Genomic DNA, 24,960 nt, shown 5'->3' on the forward strand with positions numbered 1-24,960 from the left:
AAAAGAGCTACAAGAAGATAGCGGAGGCCCCCCCTTCCCCAAGGCACCCCCCATGTTGAGGGCACGTGGCCTGGTATGGCTCAGGAGGGGGGCACTCGCTCACCCCCTTTCCTGGCCGGCCGGGTAGCGTGCTCGGACAAGGGTCTGTTGTGGACTTAGGGGGGACCCCCACTCCGATTTTTTTTCGGCGTTGGGGTTCCCCTTTAAGTCCATACCAGGCGGCGGGGCCAGCGACGTCTCCTTCATGGGCCCCGCCTACCTGGATACCCGCTCGAAATGAGCGGACTTTTCTCCGGGCGGGAAAAGTCCGCTCATTTCAAAAGTACGGCGGACTGGCACACACACGGGCGGACTGTCCGCTGAAATGCGAGTCCAACAGACAGTATTTCCAACATTCCAAAATACTTAGTCCGCCAGACTGCACGCTGAAAAAGTCCGCTGAAGCCCGCACACGAGCGGACTGTCCGCTGAAATGTGTTTCGGCGGACTAAGTTGGGCAGACAGTCCGCCCGTGTGTACGCGGCTTTAGACTTATGTCACGCAGAACTGAATATTCAGTTTGCATGTTCTATTTGAATGTGAACCTCTGTATTCACATTTTTGCATGTATTCAAACACATAACACTCAGATAATTCTAGAAGGTGAACTCCATAGATGGAGTTTGCACAGTCAGGGAAGAATTAATAAAAAGAGAATTCCGGTGTCTTACAGAGGTGGACTTTTTGTATGAAAGAGACTCTACTAGAAGACAGAAGACTAGAAGACAAAGATTTGTGTTCCTTCTCAAGATGATTAGCTCTACCATTGTGATCTGTCTCGGTGTCTTGGCCATTGAGGTCATTGCTGGCTTGTGTTCTGACATTTTTATTATTATTTCACTCATTCTCTCTGGTTACAAAGAGAAATATTTTGCACCCTACACCAGCATTCTGATTGCTCTCTGTGTCTCCACCATTGTGTACACCATATTGATGTCTGCAAGCATACTAAAAGGCTTTGTTTGGCCATCATTATTTAGGATTCCTTATGTCGCATACTCTGTCAACTATTTGACCGTATTCGTCATTGCCTCCACCTCATGGCTTACCTGCACTCTGTGCTTCTTCTATTTTTTAAAAATTGTACAGTTCAAGCCTGGATTCCTTGCTTGGGTGAAGATGAAAATAGAAATGATAGTACCTTGGATGATACTAACTGTGGAACTCATCTCTCTGTCTGGGAGTTTCCTGGCCTTGCTTGTCTATGAACAAGAATCAGCTAAGAACTCAACTATGATGATGATGGCCGATGCTACCTCAAAACAACGCAATCTAAGCCCGGGATTCGCAATTGTTGTCCTAATATTAATTTCTTTGCCTTCCTCAATTTCAATTTCACCTATGGCTGTCAGTGCTTGGTTTTTGAAGCGACACAGTCATCACATAAATAGGAAAATGGAAGCATCTCATGTCGGTGTGAAAGATTATCGCAATGCTGTACAGACCCTGTCCTGTCTCATAGTTTTCTATGGATTTATATACCTTGCTACGCTTATTTTGGGGCTACAAACACTTAACATTCATAGTTGGGTGTTATGGATGTGTTTGATGGTTCTTCTTTCTTTCGCTCTGGTTCAGTCCAGTCTTCTGATCGTTGGTAATCCCAAACTCAAAGAGGCGTGGAAGCAAATGTTTACCTGTGCATAAACTATGGAAACAGTCACATGATTTTATTAAATGCATTGCGAAATGTTACAAATTTTTTTTGGTAATTACATATATGTATACTTATTAAATATATAATGTAATTTAATTTGGCAAATGTCCCTTCCCCCAACCCCCATATCCACAGAATGCTATGAGGGAATTTTCCAAAAAATTGTCTAATGAGGTTTAAAAATTAATGCCTCATGTCAAAAAAAAAAATTCTCATTTATTTTAATGATTCCGATTTTGATTCAACTTAGTTTTTTTTTATTATTCCACGACACACTACAATATATGTGATGTTTAGGAATAGATTTATTTATTTATTATTAGAATTGGTGATGAAAAAGATGAATTTAGTTTGACATGTTTTACTGCTAAAAAAAGTAAAATATCAAAATTCTCATTGGCAAAAAATAATTTAGACTTTGTAAAATGCAGACTTGGGTTATTAATAATTAACTAGAATATCATATGCTTAAAAGTAAACATTTTTTTAAAATATGTTTTGTGAAGACTGCTGATTAAAAAAAAACAAAATGACAATAAATGGAACCTGGAGGAGCCTGTTAATGTCTATTTTTATATAATATTTTTGTGCATTATGTATTCATTGTATGAGTGATTTATTTTATTATGAAATGATATTAACATTTCTTTACTGTTAAATAAAATAAAAATATCGAAATTCTTATTGGAAAAAAAAGAATTCAGACTTTGGAAAAATGCTAATCTGGGTTAATAACAATTAACTAGCATATGCTTAAGAGGAAACATTTGTTAAAGAGGCGTAGAAGCAAACATTACCTGTGCATAAACTATGGAAACAGTCACATGGTTTTATTAAATGCATTCTGAATAGTGATGGGCGAACTTCCGACGTGACGTTTCATGAACGCAGACCGCGAACGCGGCCGATAGTTCGCGAACCGTAACGTTCGCGGCGGGCCCCATTGAAGTCAATGGGAGGCGAACTTCGCAAACCTACAGGTCAAATTTGCAGCCACAAAATAATTAATAGCTGTGAAAACATAGTCCCACCACATGGCCAATGACATAACACATGTATAAGGTGAATCTGGGATCGACAACTACAAGCATTCTTTTTTTATATGGGAAATTGTTGTGACAATTCAGGACTGTGGAGCGCATGAAGGCAATGGAGGAGAGGGAAGGTCAGGGCAGGCAAAGAAGAGGGTGCAGGAGATGATCACCAGCAGCGTGACATACAGCAATGACACCTGCACCGTGATAGAGTCATCTGACACCAGCACCGTGATAGAGAGCACTGACATCAGCAGCGTGACATAAAACACTAACACCAGCACCGTGATATACAGCACTGACAGCAGCACCGTGATAGAAAGCACTGACATCAGCAGCGTGACATACAGCAATGACACCTGCACTGTGATAGAGTGATCTGACAACAGCACCGTGATAGAGAGCACTGACATCAGCAGCGTGACATAAAGCACGAACACCAGCACCGTGATATACAGCACTGACAGCAGCACCGTGATAGAGAGCACTGACATCAGCAGCGTGACATACAGCAATGACACCTGCACCGTAATAGAGTAATCTGACAATAGCACCGTGATATACAGCACTGACAGCAGCACCGTGATAGAGAGTACTGACATCAGCACCGTGATATACAGCACTGACACCTGCACCGTAAGCAGCCCCAGGAGGAAGTCAGCATACCACAGGGATGGTGGGAGCCCCTCATAATATGCACAGAAGAGGTACAGCCCCAGGAGGAAGTCAGCACAGCACAGGGATGGTGGGAGCCCCTCATAATAAACAGCCCCAGGAGGATGTCAGCATAGCACAGGGATGGTGGGAGCCCCTCATAATAAGCAGCCCCAGGAGGAAGTCAGCACAGCACAGGGATGGTGGGAGCCCCTCATAATAGGCATAGCACAGGGATGGTGGGAGCCCCTCATAATATGCACAGCAGAGGTACAGCCCCAGGAGGAAATCAGCACAGCACAGGGATGGTGGGAGCCCCTCATAAAAAGCAGCCCCAGTAGAAATATGACACCACTCAACCTCTTCAAACAGGAGGGTATGGGCACATAGTACGGTGTGCTTTTTTTGGACCAGGAAGTGAGCCAAATGAAGAAAGAAGGTCTGTGTGCTTGATTAAAAAAAATGTTTATAGACATATACATGGTCTACTGGTCACATGTGTTGAATTCCTCTGAGATCCATGCCTCATTCATTTTTAGAAATGTGAGGTAGTTAACACTGTCGTGAGCTAGGCGGGTACGCTTACCGGTCACGATCCCCCCGCTGCGCTTAACGTCCTTTCGGACAGGACACTGGACGAGGGGCAAGCCAACAGTTCGATTGCAAATTGGGCAAGCTCTGGCCAGAGGTCAAGCCTGCCCACCCAGTAGTCCAGGAGTTCATCACTCCTCAGAGCGTCCACATCGGCCGTTAACCCGATGTAGTCAGACACCTGACGGTCTACGCGTTCCCTGATGCTGGATCCGGATGACACCTGTCGATGGGTCGGCTGAAAGAATAACCTCATATCCAAAGTCACCAACACATCTTCAAACCGGCCTCTTCTTGCAGGCCCTGTTGGATTGGTATCCACAACTCCTTCTCTGGGAGTGGGAATTGCTCCTCTGCCAGCGCACGCAAAAGCAGAATGCAGCATTTCTCGAAGCAAGGCCTCGAAGTGCTCCATTCTGACAGCCCTCTGTGACGGCGGTAACATTTCTGCCATTTTGTGTTTGTACCGGGGGTCTAGGAACGTTGCCACCCAGTACTGGTCCTTGACCCCTATGCTTTTTATACGGGGGTCCCTATTAAAACACTGGAGCATGAAGGCCCCCATTTGCACTAAACTGGAAGCGGTGTGGTGGCCTGGCTCCTGCTCATCATCCAGGATAATGTCGTCCTCTTCATTCTCCTCTCCCCATCCACGCACAACAACAGGGATCCCAGAAAGGTTTAAAGCATGCTCTTCTTGCTCCTCCTCATCTGCCCCGGCACCATCCTCCTCTGACTCCTCATCAGACTCCTGTTGTTGACTTGTCTCAGAGTAGCCCCCCCTGGGAATTCATCCAGCATTGCGACTTCCTCATCTCCCCGCTCCTGCTCCTCCATAGCTTGATCAATGACACGACGCAATGCATGCTCCATAAAGAAGGCATAAGGTACCATGTCACTGATGGCACCATGGCTGCGACTGACCAGTTTGGTGATCTCCTCAAATGGCCGCAGAAGTCTGCATGCATCGCGCATGAGCAGCCACTGGCACGGTGAAAAAAAAAACAGCTCCCCAGAACCTGTTCTGCCGCAGAGTTCATACAGGTAGACGTTAACTGCACGTTTCTGCTGGAGCAGCCTATCAAGCATATAGATGGTTGAGTTCCATTGCGTCGGGCAATCGCAAATAAGACGTCTGACCGGCAGATTGTGTCGCCACTGAATGTCAGCAAGGCGAGCCATGGCCGTGTAAGATCTTCTGAAGTGAGCCGAGATTTTCCTTGCCTGCCGCAAGATGTCCTGGACCCCAGGGTATTTGACAAGGAATCGCTGCACGACCAAGTTTAAGACGTGTGCCATGCATGGCACGTGCGTGATTTTGCCCTGTTTCAATGTGCTAAGCAGATTGGCACCGTTGTCACACACCACTTTACCAGCTGTCAAATTGAGCGGTGTTAGCCACTGATCTGCCTGTGAACGCAAAGCTGAAAGGAGTGCCGGGCCAGTGTGGCTCTTGGCTTCCAGGCACAACAGACGCAGCACGGCATGGCAACGTCTTACCTGGCATGTTGAATAGGTTCTGGGGAGCACGGGCTGCGCAGCGGAAGAGACGCTAGCAGCGGAAAAGGAGGAGTCAGCCGAGGAGGAGAGGGAGGAGGATGGAGTAGGAGGAGGAGGAGAACAAGAGCCAGGCCTGCATGCAATCCATGGCGTTAAAATCAAATCTACACGGGTGCCACGGATTACATGCTTGACGGCCGTCAGAAGGTTCATCCAGTGCTCAGTAAAAGTGATATACCTTCCCTGCCCCTCTTTGCTAGACCACGTGTCTGTGGTCAGATGTATCTTGGCACTGACACTGTGTGCCAGAGATACATTCAATTGCCGCTGAACATGGCCATATAGCTCTGGGATGCCCTTCTCTGAGAAATACTTCCTTCCTGGGACCTTCCATTGTGGTGTTCCAATGGCCACAAATTTGCGAAAGGCCTCCGAGTCCACCAGTTTATATGGCAGTAGTTGGCGGGCTATCAGTTCTGACAAGCCAGCCATCAACCGTTGGGCAAGAGGGTTATCCGGCGTCATCATTTTTTTACGCTCGAACATTAGGCCCACGGAAGCCTGCCTTTTTGCAGAAAAACTAGAGCTTGGCGTGATAGAAGGTGGAGGAGGTGGAGGAGAAGGAGAAGTAGAAGACGAGGCTGGACGGTGAGAGCCTGGAGTGTGGCTTTGTGTGTTCCGTTACTCCAACTGGGCTCGGTGGTGGCTGCTCATGTGCCTTTTTAAGGCGGTCATCCCTAGGTGAGTGTTGGGCTTACCGCGACTAATGCGTTGACTGCAAAGATTGCAGATGGCAACGCTATTGTCAGTAGCAGACACGTTAAAAAAAGCCCACACTGCAGAGCCATGTTCCGGCGTCCTGGGAGCGCCAGATGTGACCGTACATGGTCGATGACTCGCTCCTGATACATTAGCAGTCTGCTTTGTCCCTCCTGTGCAATGTTAGTTATTCCTGCTTCTCCTCCCTATCTGCTGGTCCATATCTCCCTCTGAACTCCCCTCCTCTTCCTCTCTTGTGGGCACCCACGTGACATCACTAGACACGTCATCATCGATGTCACCTTCCCCACCGCTATAAGTAGAGATCTCGGAGTAGGCAGCAACACCGGGGAACAACCTCCTCCTTGGGCTGATCTGGGCTGCGCATCAGAAATGTCTTGATATGGATCGGAAAATAATTCCTGTGACTCAAGCGGAAGGTATGTGGTGGTGGTGGCGGTGGTGTTGTTGTGGTAGTGTCTTTGGGGGTGCACATAGCAGAGAGTGAAGAAGAGGGTGCAGATCGAGAGGATGAGGAGGGTGCAGAAGAGTAAGGCTGAGTAAGCCACTCAACCAAGTCTGGTGCGTCCTTTAATAATAAGTAATTGAACGCACCTTCTGCAACTTCCCACTTTGGCTCAAGCCTGTTGCTCTTGCCCTACCCCTACCACCCTTGCGAAAGGGCCTGCCTCTTCCTCTGCCTGTCATTTTTTAAATGACCCTGTGACAAAACTCTCAGTCCCTATACTGATAAAGGACTGCTGCAGTATAGGGCAGCAGTCAGCAGTAGTGACAAAAACACAGGAAATTTCCCCAAGGGTTTTTTAGCAGCAGAGAGTTGGTGTGAAAATAGTTGATGTAAAAAAATATAATTTATTTGACAGACAATAGTAATTCCAAATGAACAATAATACATCATCCATATAGGTAGTGCGACAAATACAAACATGGAACATCACTCATAGCAAAAAACTTTATGTACAAGCATGGTTTGCCAATTGTAGTCGTAACATATGTATCCACATGAAAAACCCTGATGCATTTCGACCCTTGCGATTTCCGGTCTCTTCAGGGGGATTTATATTCTAGGGGAATGTCAAAATATCTAATTAAAGACTTTGGACAATATAGAAATATATAGGTATAATATTTCAAATTAAGAAAAAATATGTTTCCATGCATATAGAGATATAATTACCAATGGGTGTATGAGGACATGAGGACGTGTCGCATGAACCGGCATTGCAGGATTATAGCCATCCAGTGATCCCATCGCTGCCACATGTTCCCCTCGCGCCCTCTGGGTGGGTGCATAGTCCACTGAGCTTACAGGGGGCCACGTTGTGGGACCCAGAGAGGAGGATGGGGGGTAAAACACCTGCAGATGGACATGCAAAAAACTTTTTGTAGGTCATCATTAAATATTAGAGGAAGTATATAGAAGTGCTTGGCAGTTATAGGCTTATTACTTGGTAATTAATGAATTCATATTGTAAAAGAATTAAATTAGTTATATATAGCATGGCGTAGTTTCTTCATTAGTTATATAAATTATAAGAGGGATTAGCTGACGGTGAGAAAAAGTGGGTGAGGGATAGGGTGTGGAGATGTGATGGGTGAAGTGAAAATGCATGATGTGAGGTACACTGATGACGGGGCAGGGGGGTGTGAAAGTGAAAACAAAACCAAACTACTGAAAAAGAAAACTGAAACAACAAAATTAAAAGTGTTAAAAAAATGATGCATGTGTGTATGTGTGTGTGAGAAAGAAAAGAAAAAGGTGGACAATTTAATAAGATGGTGAGAGTGAGGTGGATCACGGTGCCAAACATGAGAGATATGACACTGAATGCTGTCTGCATAAAGTGAGGGAGTAGGATTATGATTATATTACTAAGAAATAATATTGTGTAGGTTAGGTAGTAATGTTAATAAATTAATGGGTATCGCATAAGTACAAGGATTACCCAGTCATAATCATTCCAAAAGCTACACTTACCAAGCACTCCATCAGTCTTGTATTGGTGTATGACAACACTACCAGGGAACACCTCAGGATCTCCTGGGAGCTGTGGGATTTTAAAGTATCTGCATGATTTGTCCATTATCTGCAGGTGTAGGACCCCACCCAATCCACCCTCCCACAGGTCTACAACGCCAAAAGGGCGTCGTCCGCATGGTCCCCTCGGCGTTCCGGAAGGCATAAGCCCTGGCCTAAGCCATCGCCTCCGACGTAAAAGCGTGACGTCACTGACAGTCTGGTGGCGATCACGGAATGCCGCCGGCACGGAGAAAGCCCCCCACACAGTGGCCCAAAGAGGACTCAACTGTAGGGAAACGAACATTGGGGAGAATCGCAGATGACATCTGCGTCTCCCCACCGTGCCGGGAAGCGGGGCGGAAAAGAGGCACCCCACCCAGTGGCGCGGGCTGAACAGAGCGGTTTGCACCAAGGGGATGGAGAAAAATAAAACACTGCAATGCATGCAAAGTAGTACAAATAAAATGATTTACAGGTGATCGTATGTTAGTATAGATATATTTTTGGTAGAAGGAGCCAAAGGCATATACAATGCAATCAATTACATAAAAAAAAAATAGAGGGGGGAAGAAAAGAGGATAACTTTTTGCACCCCAAGGAAAAGGATATACTCCTATGCTCAAACAGTGATTCCACTAGTCTGAGCTGAATGCAGGTGTCTTTCATTATAGGCTATTACGCTTTGTACGCGTCCCTTTGTCGCCTCAAGGGCGGCTAAAGGAAAAATACCTGCATTCTGATTTCTCCAAAAATTGGCAGTATGTCTTGGCTCGTATTAGGGCTCACATGTGTTAAAAGGGGGAAGAAGCGGGTGTTTAACCACCCAATTGGTATATGTAAAAAGAAAAAAATAACACAATAAGGGAGCCCCCAAAGCTGCATAACCCATAAGTATACAACAAAAACACAGGAAATTTCCCCAGGGTTTTTTTAGCAGCATTGAGTTGGTGTGAAAATAGTTGATGTAAAAAAATATAATTTATTTGACAGACAATAGTAATTCCAAATGAACAATAATACATCATCCATATAGGTAGTGCGACAAATACAAACATGGAACATCACTCATAGCAAAAAACTCTATGTACAAGCATGGTTTGCCAATTGTACTGCCAATTGTACTGCAGTCAGCAGTAGTGCACCTCAACCCTATATATTGTGGACCTATACCAGTCCTTAAGGAATAGCAGACTGTATACCTCACTCAACCCTATGTACTGTAGTACCCTATTCCTTACCAGTCCTTATAAGGACCTTTGTGGAACAAGTAGGTTGTGAATGATTAGCAGACTGTACCTCAGTCCCAATACTGATAAAGGACTACTGCAGCAGAGGGCAGCAGTCAAGTATAATATTCTTTCTATATTTGGAAGAAAGAATATTATACGTGTACAAGCCTATTACCATACCAGTACTGAAAAGAACCTTTGTGGACCTAATAGTAACAGCTACTGATTAAACTGACTGTCCCTCACTGCCTCACACACAGCTTCCTACCTGTCCCTATTTAAACTGACAAAAAACAGGCTGCTGGAACAATAACTTGAATAGCACTCAAAACTCTATCCTGTACTACTTTACCATACCAGTCCCGAAAAGGACTTTTGTGGACCTAATAGTAACAGCTAATGATTAAACTGACTGTCCCTGCAGCACACAGCGTCCTGTCCCTCTCTCTACACTGACAAAAGACAGGCTGCTGCAACAATCAGTAGCACAGCAGTGCCTCAAACCTATATCCTGAACTACTCCTAACACCTATACCAGTTCTGAAAAGAACTTTTGTGTACCAAATAACTAGCGATTTGGGTCACTGCAGTCTCTCCCTGCTCCACAAAGCAACCTCTCCCTATAGTGACAGAAGAAAGAATGTAAAATGGCCGCCGGATCAGATCTATTTATAAGTTAGGGGGAATGTCCAAGTGTCCATGTGCTGTAATGTCTCAATTGGCTGTCCTGTACCCCATGATGGATGTGTCATCATAGGTCAAAGTTCTTTTACACAGTAAAGCAATAGTCCGCCGATCGGCAGCGAACAGAAGAAATTCGCTGCGAAACGACCGCTAGGCGAACCGTTCGGCCATCCCTATTTAGGAGATCATCGGTAAAAAATACGTGAAAATAATAAATTGGGGTTATGTTTTCTGACTGTATCTGAGGGCCTGACTGGGCTGTAAAAAGGGGAATTACAAGTTCTACTGACATATCGGGCAGGCATGTTGGATACAGTAGAACATATGGGAGGCTAGTATAGGCCCTGCCTCGTTGATGGGATGCCCCATTACTAGCATCTGGCCTATCCTCTAGTAAGGTTGTAGAACTGCTGGTGGATGCCTGCCTGCCTATCCTGGAGATGCCTGCCTATCCTGGAGTGCTGCGCTGCTGGTGGATGCCTGCTGGTGGATGCCCTGAGTGGTGTGCTGCTGGTGGATGTCTGTGCCTGCTCATATCTCCCGATTCTCCTTGTTAGAATCCTATCTTCCTTGGTTTCCATCTCGGAGCCATTGCTTTCCATTGGTTCATAGTCGCTATCCAAGTCTGACGGAGATAGTTCCCTGCTACTCTGGTCCGACATATTCTGGAGTTAAATGAATGGAATGAATGAATCTATCTAAATGAATGGAACAACTTTATAATAATAAATAACAATAATAACAATAAAAACTTTTTTTATTTATTATTATAATTATAACTATTTATTATTAATTTGTTCTGTTCCATTTGTTTAGCTGCGGCATTCGTTATTTTGGATAATTCGTAACGCTGGATAAATTCGGATTCATCACATTCACCAACAGCCAAATTTGAAAGGAATTTCCAATACCTTTAATTGAATAGCTATTTATTATTAGTTAGTTAGTTATTCTTTCCAATTTTCTTACTAATGTTCAGATTTTTTCAATTTGTGAATTTACAAATTTTCGAATTACGAATTTACTAATTTACTAATTTTCAAATCTATGAATTTATGAATTCATGAATTTATGATTTGTGATCATAACGAATAACCCAAAAAAAGAAAAACAAAACATAGAAAAAAAAACAAATGAAACAAAAACTAACAAACTTTTCAGCAGCGCACATGTCTACAAGGGAAAGTAATTTTTTAAAAGATAATGATAGTCAAATATAACATGTTGGAAAGACCTTATAGCAAGACCTTAGCGTGGTAATGTTAAATATTCAACACACATCAGGCAGAGAAAACAAACTGAGAATTTGCATCCCTGGCTGTTTTAGACTCACCTATTAAGGAGCAGGGAGCAGAAACAAGAACACTTTGTGTTTGTGACTCAAAAGACTGGAGACCTTTCTGAAAGACTTTCATTGCCATGGAATTGTCTTTGCAGGTTTCTACCTTATCTAGCCTAGGTACATCAGGGATCATCCTAAACATCCTAATACTGACTATTTATCTCAGAGGTTGGTATAAAGGAAAACATCCCACAGCCTGCGATCTGATCCTGTCTGCTATAACATTCATTAATGTTCTTTTTCAATGCATGATGATTGCTGATATTGTCATATTTTATGTATCATCACACACAACGATCCCAAAGGGATATTATTCCTTTGATTTTCTAATGATTTTTTTTCTCATGGACACAAGTTTTTGGCAAACCGCTCTCCTCTCAACCTATTACTGTGTGAAACTGTTTGACTTTTCCCACCATTTATTCCAGTGGATGAAAAAGATTCTATCAACTTCTACAAATCTGCTTTTGATGGTGCCGGCGGTTTCTTGTTTCCTAATAAGCCTTCCTTTTATTTGGACCATTCATTTTCACAGTCCGATGAATGTAACAGAACCTATAAGAGACAGTGATTGTACTCTTGTTTTTAGCAACCTCTTTAATCTTTTGAATGTGGTGTTGGGTTGCTGTTTGCCCTTTACTGTGACTTTCACCTGTATCACACTCAGCGTAGGATCACTTCTGAAACATGCCTTGAACATATGGAGGAACGCTCTCCAGCTCAGATCTCCTCCGCAGATTGGTGGTCTACTGCAGGCAGCCAGTACCATGGTGGTTTGTGCATTGCTGGACTTAATTTGCTGTGTCAGTGTTGTTGTTGAGGTTTTAGAAAAAATTAATTTAGGTGATGCTATGAGCATAATTAGATGGGCACTTGTAGCAATATATCCTACAGCTCGTTCCATTGTTCTAATATTTGGAAACCCTCAGTTAAAAAAACAGCTGGGAGAAATGTGTGTGTTTCCGCTTGTCCTGGTGAAATCTCGTTGCTAAAATAAGAAAAATAAATTTCCAACACACGCTGACAACATTCTGCTGGGACTTTGATAGTGAAGGGACTGGCACATTAGAAAACCCCTGTTAGAAGCCTTCCCTGCTTCACATACTAACATACAGTATGTATGAATGTGTTTGGATTATAATAGAATAATTGAGATATTTGTATTCTAGTAAAAGTAAAATACATAGATTGTATAGTCTACACAAAAACATATATAGGTTTGTTTTTTTCTGTACATCTCTATTGAGCAACATGTGGTATCAATTAGTCATGAATTGGCTAGCACCCCTCCTCTGAGTTTGTGCGAGGCTAACAAATAACAAATTCGGCCAGCAAAAGACCGATGAGAGCTTTTGGTCGGAAAATGCGACCGTTTGTATGCTCCATCGGACTTTTGCTGGCTGAATTCCCCCCAGCAAAAGATTGAGAGCAGGTTCTCTATTTTCCGGTCGCAAAAAGTTCAGATCGTCTGTACCAATTCCGTCGCGCAAAATTCCTACGCATGCTTGGAAACAATTCGACGCATGCTCGGAAGCATTGAAGTTCATTTTCTCGGCTCATCATAGTGTTGTACGTCACCGTTCTTCTTAACGGTCAAAAGTTCAGAGAACTTTTGTGTGACCATGTGTATGCAAGGAAAGCTTGAGCGGAATTCCGTCGGAAAAACCGTCCAAGTTTTTTCTGACAGAATTTCTGATTGTGTGTATGGGGCATAAGATTCTCTGTGGATTGTGATATCGCTATTGAAAATGTAAGGGTTTATACTATGGTCACTTATCCTATACTCTATAACTCATATCTTCAATCTCTTCCTCTCTTCTAGCATCTTCCCCAACTCTCTAAAACCTAGAGACATAGAAACATATGAGTGTACAGCTTGTATAACAGTGTAAATTTGCTGTCTCCTCAAATAAACTCAACACACTAAAGCGCCCCTTCCAATTGAAAACAATGGGGCAGCACTTTGTGGGTGGTTTTAACCCTTTTTCGGCCGCGATAGGGGGTTATAACTGCCCTGCTAGCGTTTGAATAGTGCTGCTTAAACAAGGGTAAAGCGCAGATAAATGTAGCACTGCTTAACCACCAGCGCACGCAACACCACCAGTTTGAAAGTAGCCTTAGAGGTGCCTCTTTTCTCTTTTATACTCAGTTGTGATATGATGCTACTTGTATATCAAGTCAAAATGTATTAAAAAATTTGCTTGTCTTGCAAAACGCTCTCAAACCCGCTAGTAGCTGAATAGCGCCACTAAAACGACCATAAATCGACGCTAAATATGGCGCCACTTAACTGCCAGCATCCGCAATGCCCCAGTGTGAAAGTAGCCTTAGAGCTAAAGAGTGCCTCTTTTTCTCTTTTATACTCAGTTGTGATATGACGCTACTTGAAGTCAAAATTTATATAAAAAATTTGTTTGTCTTGCAAAACGCTCTCAAACCAAGTTACTGTCAATCCAAGGTTTTACTGTATTTAGTCAAATCAACATCATATTTTCTTTTTTACATTGTAACATAAAACAACCAAGATTTGAATGAGGTGACACAAATGATTTGAATCTGCAACATACAATTTGCTTGGAGATGTCATGACATGTGAAAGAAAAATTACGAAACTTGAGGCTGTGATCAGTACTTTACTGAACTACAATAAGAGGCTTTAAGTTAGGTCAACGTCATATTTGTTTCATTTTTAATTTTATATAATTAATCAAAATACATTACATCATTGTTCTGTATATATATAATGTATAATGTTATGGTAACTGCTTGACATTTCTGTTCATTTTAACATGCATTGTCTTTAGCATTACATCACTGCTGAGACATGACAGGAGGATAAAAACAAAAATCAAATGTTCCCAGAATCAAAGGCCATGTGTCCAAGTATCCAGGACAAAGATTCTGCAATTACTCACGATTTTGTTTAGTTTGTGATTCTGAGATTTGGATGTACCGAGTCTCCGAATCGCAATAATAACGAATTTCAAAAATCCAAATGAAATTATAAGGAAAACAACACATTCATTCATATTTATTTGTATCATTTGGATGATGTGATGCAATTGTCTGTGCCTTTTGTTAATGTTTGAAAGATACAAAATAAAAACACAATATAACAAATGATCTGAATGGATTTGGATTATGGAACCATTTTGTTTTTATTTTGCATTTGCAATTGTCATTATTATAAAACATGCTCTACATATAAAATTGAGACATATTGTAACAAAAGAAAAAAGGAGAAAAAAACTGCGCTAAGGTGAAACGTAAAATTAATCATATATGAAACTCTTAAATAACAAAAGTTTTGCTGCAGCTTAACTGTGTCACATAACTACAGAAAAAACAAAACGAAAAATATACTAAGCCGCGCTAACTTATATAAACATCAAATTGTGTAACAATTGAAAAATCGTGAACAGTTAATATCCTCTGCACATAAAATAGTCTACACTTGTGTCTTAGATAACAAAAACATGTATAGGTTATAAATACAAATCACTCATTCCTTGCAGTATAGAGTCACATAACATATGCCTATATAAAAAAAAACTCTGCACAAAACACACACCCAGTGTATGAACAGTGAGTCCAAGTGTATAAGTCACAGCAGACTACTTTTTATAGAAAACTGTGAACAGAAGTCCTCCACAAATAAAAAAAAAATTCAGAAAAGATCCATTACTGGGTCCATTGCAATAGTGCTTGACCCACCACCGAAACACAATTAAATTTGCCGCTTACCAGAAGGGCATGACCCCCCACTACAGAGGGTCACAAAAGACCTTTAGATATGAGCACGTCTTCCAGCCTGGCGGGGTCCTTAGTGTTCTCCCTGCATCACCACTCCAAATAAGGGTTGTAAAGTGAATACTCCCAGGGGTCTTTCTTATAGATCCAAAAGGACTCGGGGTGGAGACGTCAAAGCCATAAAAGAGAGATAGAACTCCAAATAGTGTAAAACCCTTTATTACCAGAGATAAAAAAAAGTAAAATTGCACTTACAGTGTATAAAAGATCAGAAAGCCTTAAGTCCGTTGCGCCGGCCAGACACACACAGACAGACCCGTTCTCCTGGAACCGTTACAAACATGAGGTGACGTTTAGCGTATCGCTCAGCCCGCTCAGTCTTAACTACAAGGAAATAACATGTGCTTATGTGTATAAGATTTACCCACAATCCCATGTTTTACTCACACAGTTAAGAGGGAGAAAGAGAATCTGCTGCTGCTGAAAAGGTGCAAGCTAAATCATATATTATTATGCTATATGTTATAAGATAATAATGTATTATTTATCTATTTACTGTGAAATTACTGGTTGGAAGTTATAACTTTAAACTTCAGTAATTTGTCCGTTAAGCCACCTGCTTGAGTACAGATTTTGAAAATATAGTAAATAACCTTAAAAACAATATATAATCATTATTTGTATATCACTTACTTACTAATTAACCCCTTGCCACTCAGGCCCATTCTGACACTTCTCTCCTTCATGTAAAAGTCATAATTTGTTTGCTAAAAAAATTACCCTGAACCCCCAAAATTATGGGGGTCATTTACTATAGTGCCGCGGTGCTAATTAGCACTAATTGCCGCAAATTAGTGCTAATTAGCGTTAAAACTGTATTCACTATAGTGCTGGTGAGAAAATACTCCCAAAATCAAATTTACTATAGTTCCCTGAAACCAAATAGCGCCCAAATACTTACTCTGCTAAAACCTGGAGAATTTCACATGAAAATATTGTTTAGAACATGATATAATTTCCTAAATAGCGCTGAAATTTGCAGAATATTATTTAAAGATAATCTGCTTTTAAACTGTGTGAAGAAGTGATTTCTACACTGAAATATCTTTAAAAGTCTGACAAGAGATAAATTCCCACGTTTTTGTACAACTAGGGGCCAACACAACTGAGCATGCTCAGACCTGCAAATAGCTCTCATTTTAGCTCCACTGTCTTTTTTACAAGGCACTATAGTAAATACAAAAATGAGCGCATTTTTTGGAAGTGAAAAGCAGCGCTATTATAGTCCAATGCAAATTTTAGCCATTGATTGTAATGGAAACAGCTTTCACCAAAAAATCCTTTTAACCACTTCCCGACCGGCGCATGCCGATGTACGTCGGCAGAATGGCACGGGCAGGCAAATTGGAGTACAGGTACGTTCATTTGTAATTGCCACCCTGCCATTGCGCGCATGGCGGTCGGGACCCCCGTAAATCTGGTCATGGGTCCCGCAGACTCGATCACCATGGGGATACCCACGATTGTCTCACAGGGAGGCTGAACGGGGAGATGCCAATGTAAACACCATCTCCCCGTTCTTCCTAGCAACAAGTGACACTGATCTCTGCTCCCTGTGATTGGAGCAGAGATCAGTGTTCACTAACACAAAGCCCAGCCCCCCACAGTTAGTAACACACCCCTAGGAACACTTAACGCCTACACTGCCACCCTCTGGTTAACCCCTTCACTGCCAGTGTCATTTACAGAGGCATCAGTGCATTTGTATAGCACTGATTGCTGTATAAATGACAATGGTCCCAAAAATGTGTCAAAAATGTCCGATGTGTCCGCCATAATGTCGCAGTCACAATAAACATCGCTGATCACCGCGATTACTAGTAAAAAAAATATTAATAAAAATGTCATAAAACTATCACCTATTTTGTAAACGCTATAAATTTTGTACAAACCAATAAATAATCGCTTATTGAGTTTTTTTTTACCAAAAATATGTAGAAGAATACGTATCAGCCTAAATTGAGTAAAAAAAAAGTTTTTTATATATTTTTGGGGGATATTTATTATAGCAAAAAGTAAAAAATAATGCATTTTGTTCAAAATTGTCGATCTATTTTTGTTTACAGCGCAAAAAATAAAAACTGCAGAGGTGATCAAATACCAGCAAAAGAAAGCTCTATTTGTGGGAAAAAAGGACATCAATTTTGTTTGGAAGCCATGTCGCACAACTGCGCAATTGTCAGTTAAAGCGACACAGTGCGGAATTAGCAAAAAGTGGTCTAGTCTTAAGCCAACAAAATGGTCCGGTCTGAAAGTGGTTAAATTGTAAATTTAAAATTTTTAAATTTTACACTTTACATTGTAAAGAGCTGCGTAAAACTGTCGGCGCTATATAAATCGTGTATAATAATAATGTTGAGATGAAATGTATCTTTCTCTGAAATAAATTTTCCTTTGTAACATTGTTGCTTCTACTTCAAATATTTTGTTTTTAAGAATGCTAGAATATGGAATGTTTTGATGTTTTTGTAAAATATAGTTTTCTCTGTCACTTTCACTTGTTACTCTCCAAATCACAATCTTTACCCAAAACTCACATAGGTGTCTTTACAAAGCACAAACAATACCATTGCTGATGCAAATTTAAAATGAGTCACAATTTTTTTTGCTTTTTATTATTTCCAAATAATCATAATTTGAGCCCAAAAATGTGATATGTGTACCAACATCAGAAATCAAAATGTAATTCCCAAATATTTTAGGGTAATATCACTATTATACACTGACCCACAAAGAACCACCAAATATCACCGAATAAATCAAGAAGAATAACTCTTGAGTAATGTAATTCAATCACCTGTATGTCCAAACAAATGCATTATTTATGTGTATTTATGTGTAGGAGGTTTTCACATGTGGCAGCTCTGTAGCTGAGAGGTTAGATCTTCTGCTTAGCATCCTTGAGCATCTGGGTTTGATTCCCCAACATGCCACTTCGTGTAGAGAAGTTGTCTCATCTCAAAGGTCCTAAAACTATGTCTAAATGTAGTATTCATGTGTAGGAGGGTTCCACCATCATTGTAAATCTTGCCAGATACACAATCTAGTCAAAAGTAATGTGACACCTGCCTTTACACACACGTGACCTTTAATGGGCAGCCCAGTCTTAGCCCATAGGGTCAAAATTTGATTTGGCCCACCCTTTGCAGCTAGAACAGCTTCTGAGAAGGCTAGGAAGGCTGTCCATAAGGTTTAGTGTGTCTTTGGGAATGTTTGACCATTCTTCCAGAAGTGCATTTGTGAGGCCAGGCCCTAATGTTAGATGAGAAGGCCTCGCTCGCAGTCTCTGCTCTAATTCAGCTAAAAGGTGTTCTATCGGGTTGATGTCAGGACTCTGTGCAGCCAGTGAAGTTCCTCCACCCCAAACTCACTCATCCATGCCTGTATAGAACTTGACTGGCCTGGATAGAGTCCTGACCTCAACAGAACATCTTGGGGATGAATTAGAGCAGAGACTGTAAGCCAGGCCTTCTCATCCACTATCAGTGCCTGACCTCACAAATGCACTTGAAAGAATGGTCAAATAATCCCATAGACACACTCCTAAACCTCATGGACAGCCTTCCCAGAAGAGTTTAAGCTGTTATAGCTGCAAAGGGTGGGGCAAATTAATTTTGAACCCTACGGAATAAGACTAGGATGTCATTACAGTTCATGTGCGTTTAAAGGCAGGCGTCCTAATACTCAGGCCAATATATTGTATATTGCTTGTGACACTGAGCATGGCTATGAACTGAGGGCTGGTTCACACCACAGAGATGCAGAGAACATGTGTGAGGCTGCCTGCTGGCTAAGAGGGTAGCAATTCTGTCTAGCAGCACTGGGGTTGCTTGTTCAATTCCACAACATGCAAATGCTTGTCTTGCAGTTTATATGTTCTCCCTGTGTGGGTTTCTCACCAAAGACATGCTGGGGTTCGTGTGGTCTGAGAAGGCCAGGTTTTTTGTTGTGATTTGTGGTGAAGGAATGGTATTATGCCTATTGACAAACACCCAACTTGGGCTGTTTGCTGAAATTCTTGTGCATTTTTTCAATCAAAAGTGGGTTTATGTGGCCATGCTGTCAATGTTGTGTGTGTATTGTTCCTGTATGACCATGCAAACGTGGTTTGGGAGCATGTGCTGACCTTCTACTCTTTGATTTCATTGCTTAATCATGTACACAGAAATGCAGCTTCCAACAGAACATTATGGTCACCAATGTATGTATGTGTGTGTGTCGATTTGTGGGTTGGTGTTGGGTGTTATATGTTGAATTTTTTTTTATATTATGTTGGAATGCTTTGTAAGAATAATGACTGTTAAGTATGTTTCTATAACCTTGCAGATAAAAATGATGTGTTGCCCGTTCTACACCAAAAGTAAAGGTGTGTCCACTCTAAGCCCTTATACACACGATTGGAGATGTGTCCTATCGGACCGTGTTGTCAGATAATCCGACTGTGTGTGGTATGCATCGGACTGTTTCCATCAGAATATCCGTCGGACCAAATTTTCAAACTTGCTGGAAATATTTTCCGACAAACTGGTCCGATAGGACATACTCCGATCATGTGTAGAGAATTACGATCGGACAAAGTGCCACGCATGCTCAGATCAAATTCCTACATCAAAGCTATTGGCTACTAGCCTGAACGTAGTCCCATCGTAACGAAATTACGTCATCACGTTCTGAATGATCGGATTTTTCGACAACTTAGTCCGACCGTGTGTATGCAACAGTTTCAGTCAAGATCCGACGGACAAAATTTGACGGATTTGGTTGTCGAAATGTTCGACCGTGTGTACAAGGGCTAAGGTTTAGACAACTTTTAGATTGTAAGCTCCTATGAGCAGGGCCCTTAAAACCCAATTGCTAACTGTTTTGCTAAATGTAGCACCATGTATCTGGTAGACATTTTTTTTGAAACTAGTAAATGAATATACATAATTTTGTTTCTGCTGGCAAAATAAAAGTACATTATTGAGCTTGTTTGTTTGTTTGTTTTTTTCTCTTTTCTTTATTCTTTTTAATTAGTTTTGGGGGTGATGGTTTTGGGGAGTGCAATATTTTATATCTTATAATTTAAAAAAAAAATCTCTTCAGCACACCTGCAAGTAAATAATAAAGGTGGAATCTTTATATATAACAGGTGTGGAGAATTGCAGGTAATGAATTCCGCTGGTGGATAGGCAGTGTTGTATATGCCAGCCCCGGTTCACATTGATGCGATTTGACATGTTAAATCGGTGACAGTTGCACCGTTCTAATTGGTGCAGCGCCACAATTTCCAAAAGTAGTTTCTGTACTGTTCTGGTGACTTTGAGTGTGATTTTGTTATTGACATCAGTGCAGAAACCTGTCAGTTGGGACTGACATGCGGGCATGGAATTGTGTGAGTTCAGCTGAACTGGCACGATCTCCTCCCGCTGTCAGTGTGAACCAGGGCTCATCCATCTGCTGCTATCCCAGGGACACAATTTCTTACCGAACTCCCTTAAGTTTACCTTCAAATATCATTATATGTAGAAATACAGATTTGCATATCTGCAAATAAACTAAAATAAAAAATACTAATTGTGGTTGCGATCAAATATTCGCAGCTGCGATCAAAAGAGTGTGGTTTCACCTTCTGACCTGGAAATGAGTCATTGTAATCACCCGGAAGTTCCTGTGCTGGTCAGGATCTCCATCTATGTGGACATGGAGAGGTCCCTCTTTAGCAAAGAGGAGGTGTTCCTCATTTGCTGGGTAAGTGTAGGATATGTACTTACTCAATGTGGTGGTGGATGTGGTAGTTAGATTTGGTGTGGGGTGGGGTTCATTGATTTGTTTGGCATCACCACACATTTGCTTGGCATCACCACACATTTGCTTCTGGCCCACTATGCAAATATAAAGGAGAGCTCCTTTCTAATAAAATATATATGACTTGTTTCACAGTTGGGCGACTTTTTCAGCAAATTTTGACCTCCAAGTTGCATGACAAGTTGTACCCCATGATTCTCAATGATAACCATTCATATCTGTGCTCATAGGCGTGCACAGCCTAATGCATTAGGGCATGCACCTCAAACCAAATACAGTATATAACTCCATAACTCAATAAAAACCACGTAGTACATCTTGTATATCACTATGTTCGTAATTGTTGGCCAACATTTGTGTGACCGTGTGTATGCAAGACAAGTTTGAGCCAACACCCTTCAGTCCACAATCCGATCACGTGTACGAGGCCTAAGCCCCCGTACACACGGTCGGAGAATCCGTCGCAATGTGTCCTATCGGACCGTGTTGTCGGATAATTACAACTGTGTGTGGTATGCATCGGACTGTTTATGTCGGAATATCCGTCGGATCAAATTTTCCAACTTGTTGGAAATATTTTCCGACAAACTGGTCCGATAGGACATACTCCGATCATGTGTAGAGAATTCCGATCTGACAAAGTGCCACGCATGCTCAGATCAAATTCCTAAATCAAAGCTATTGGCTACTAGCCTGAATCTAGTCCCATCGTAACGAAATTACGTCATCACGTTCTGAAAGATCGGATTTTTGCGACAACTTTGTCCGACCGTGTGTATGCAACAGTTTCGGACACAATCCGACGGACAAAATCCGGCGGATTTGGTTGGCAGAATGTCCGACCGTGTGTACGGGGGCTAAGAGTAAAGTTGCGCAATACAGTAGAGTTGACACCCAAAAATATAGGCAAACAGGAAATTACTAATAGAGATATTATATACCTGATTCATTTCAGAAATCACACCGTCTACATATCAGACTTATTTTGAGCATCTTCACAACAAATGATCACCTGGTTCTGCATCAAATTTATTACATTTTGCAGTGTCTTCCTGTCAAATAGAGTACACAAATGCTGGTGTTCTATATGCACAATGAAGAATGACATTTTTTATTTATCTATATGGAGTTGAAAGAGAGACAGATGAAAGATGACAAAGTAATCAGTTGGAATTGATTTAAAGGCTCCATGCACACTGAAACTCAAAAAAGCTTTTTCTGGATGCCAGATCGCTGGCAGAAAACGCTGGTCTAAAAATGTGCTTTTAACAGCATTTTGTACTAGTGTTTATGAGCGTTTATGAGCGTTTTTTTGCGTTAGCGTTTATGGGCGTTTTTAATAAAAAAATACACAGAGGACACTCCAAAAATCCCACAATGCATTCCAAACTCCCACAATGCATTGAAAAAAATAGAATGCCGAACGCTAATTAATGAGCGTTTGGTGTTTTTTGGCGGTGAAAAACAGCACTTTGAGCGCAAATTTCTAGCGTTCATAGAAAAGCCCATAAACTCCACTGCTCATTAAAGCTAAAAAACATCCATGGACACATAGGCTAACATAGAGTGGAGTTCATGGGCTTTTAAAAAAAATGCCCAAACTCCAATAAACTGCAGTTTATGAGCTCCAGTGTGCATAGAGCGGAGCCGAAGTGTGTTTACCACCTAAATTTGTAAACAGAATAATAATAATAATAAAAAAAAAATCTATTAGGCTCTTAGCCCTTGTACACACGGTCGGAGAATCCGTCGGAATGTGTCCTATCGGACCGTGTTGTCGGATAATCCGACTGTGTGTGGTATGCATCGGACTGATTCCATCGGAATATCCGTCTGACCCAATTTTCCAACTTGCTGGAAATATTTTCCGACCAACTGGTCCGATAGGACATACTCCGATCATGTGTAGAGAATTTTGATCGGACCAAGTGCCACACATGCTCAGATCAAATTCCTACATCAAAGCTATTGGCTACTAGCCTGAACGTAGTCCCATCGTAACGAAATTACGTCATCACGTTCTGAACGATCGGATTTTTCGACAACTTAGTCCGACCATGTGTATGCAACAGTTTCGGACAAGATCCGACGGATTTGGTTGTCGAAATCTCCGACCGTGTGCAAAGGGGCTTAGGCTCCATGCACACTGAAGCTCAAAAAAGCTTTTTCTGGACGCCAGATTGCTGGCAGAAAACACTTGTTGAAAAACGTGCTTTTAACAGCGTTTTGTACTAGCGTTTATTAGCGTTAGCATTTATGGGCGTTTTCAATAAAAATACACAGAGGACACTCCAAAAATCCCACAGTGCATTCCAAACTCCCAAAATGCATTGAAAAAATAGACACTAATTAACGCGTGTTTATAAGTGTTTATGAGCGTTTATCGGTATTTGTCGTTTTTCGGAGGTGAAAAACGCCACTTTGAACGCGAATTTCTGGCGTTCAGAAAAAAGCCCATAAACTCCACTGCTCATTAAAGCTAAAAAACGTCCATGTGTGCATGGACACATAGGCTAATATAGAGTGGAGTTTATGGGCTTTTTAAAAAAACGCCCAAACTCCAATAAACTGCAGTTTATGAGCTCCAGTGTGCATGGAGCCTTAGACTTATGTCACGCAGAACTGAATATTCACTTTGCATGTTCTATTTGAATGTGAACCTCTGTATTCACATTTTTGCATGTATTCAAACACATAACACTCAGATAATTCTAGAAGGTGAAATCCACAGATGGAGTTTGCACGGTCAGGGAAGAATTGATAAAAAGAGGATCACGGTGTCTTACAGAGGTGGACCTTTTGTATGAAAGAGACTCTACTAGAAGACAGAAGACTAGAAGACAAAGATTTGTGTTCCTTCTCAAGATGATTAGCTCTACCATTGTGATCTGTCTCTGTGTCTTGGCCATTGAGGCCATTGCTGGCTTGTGTTCTGACATTTTTATTATTATTTCGCTCATTCTCTCTGGTTACAAAGAGAAATATTTTGCACCCTACACCAGCATTCTGATTGCTCTCTGTGTCTCCACCATTGTGTACACCATATTGATGTCTGCAAGCATACTAATAGGCTTTGTTTGGCCATCGTTATTCGGGATTCCTTATGTCACATACTCTGTCAACTATTTCACCATATTCAGCATTGCCTCCACCTCATGGCTTACTTGCACTTTGTGCTTCTTCTATTTTATAAAAATTGTACAGTTCAAGCCTGGATTCCTTGCTTGGGTGAAGATGAAAATAGAAATAATAGTACCTTGGATGATACTAACTGTGGAACTCATCTCTCTGTCTGGGAGTTTCCTGGCCTTGCTTGTCTATGAACAAGAATCAGCTAAGAACTCAACCATGATGATGATGGCCGATGCTACCTCAAAACAACGCAATCTAAGCCCGGGATTCGCAATTGTTGTCCTAATAATAATTTCTTTGCCTTCCTCAATTTCAATTTCATCTATGGCTGTCAGTGCTTGGTTTTTGAAGCGGCACAGTCATCACATTAAGAGGAATGGGGAAGCATCTCATGTCGGTGTGAAAGATTATCGGAATGCTGTTCAGACCCTGTCCTGTCTCATATTTTTCTATGGATTTATATACCTTGCTACGCTTATTTTGGGGCTACAAGCATTTAACATTCATAGTTGGGTGTTATGGATGTGTTTCATGGTGCTTCTTTCTTTTGCTCTGGTTCAGTCCAGTCTTCTGATCGCTGGTAATCCCAAACTCAAAGAGGCGTGGAAGCAAATGTTTACCTGTGCATAAACGATGGAAACAGTCACATGGTTTTATTAAATGCATTGCGAAATGTTACAAATATTTTTTGGTAATTACAT

General features: G+C 41.6%; 1 protein-coding gene across 1 annotated transcript; it reads left to right on the forward strand.

Moving 5' to 3' along the window:
- Positions 1-681: 681 nt before the first annotated feature.
- On the forward strand, positions 682-1,686 carry LOC143925608 (taste receptor type 2 member 39-like). The gene has a single exon (XM_077450080.1). The coding sequence runs from the start codon at positions 790-792 to the stop codon at positions 1,684-1,686; it is 897 nt and encodes a 298-aa protein (XP_077306206.1). The 5' UTR covers positions 682-789.
- The last annotated feature ends 23,274 nt before the right edge of the window (positions 1,687-24,960 follow it).

The sequence above is a fragment of the Lithobates pipiens genome, unplaced genomic scaffold, assembly GCF_037356315.1.
Source record: "Lithobates pipiens isolate NorthernLeopardFrog02 unplaced genomic scaffold, aLitPip1_a1.2 Scaffold_22, whole genome shotgun sequence".
NCBI classification, from domain to species: Eukaryota; Metazoa; Chordata; class Amphibia; order Anura; family Ranidae; genus Lithobates; species Lithobates pipiens.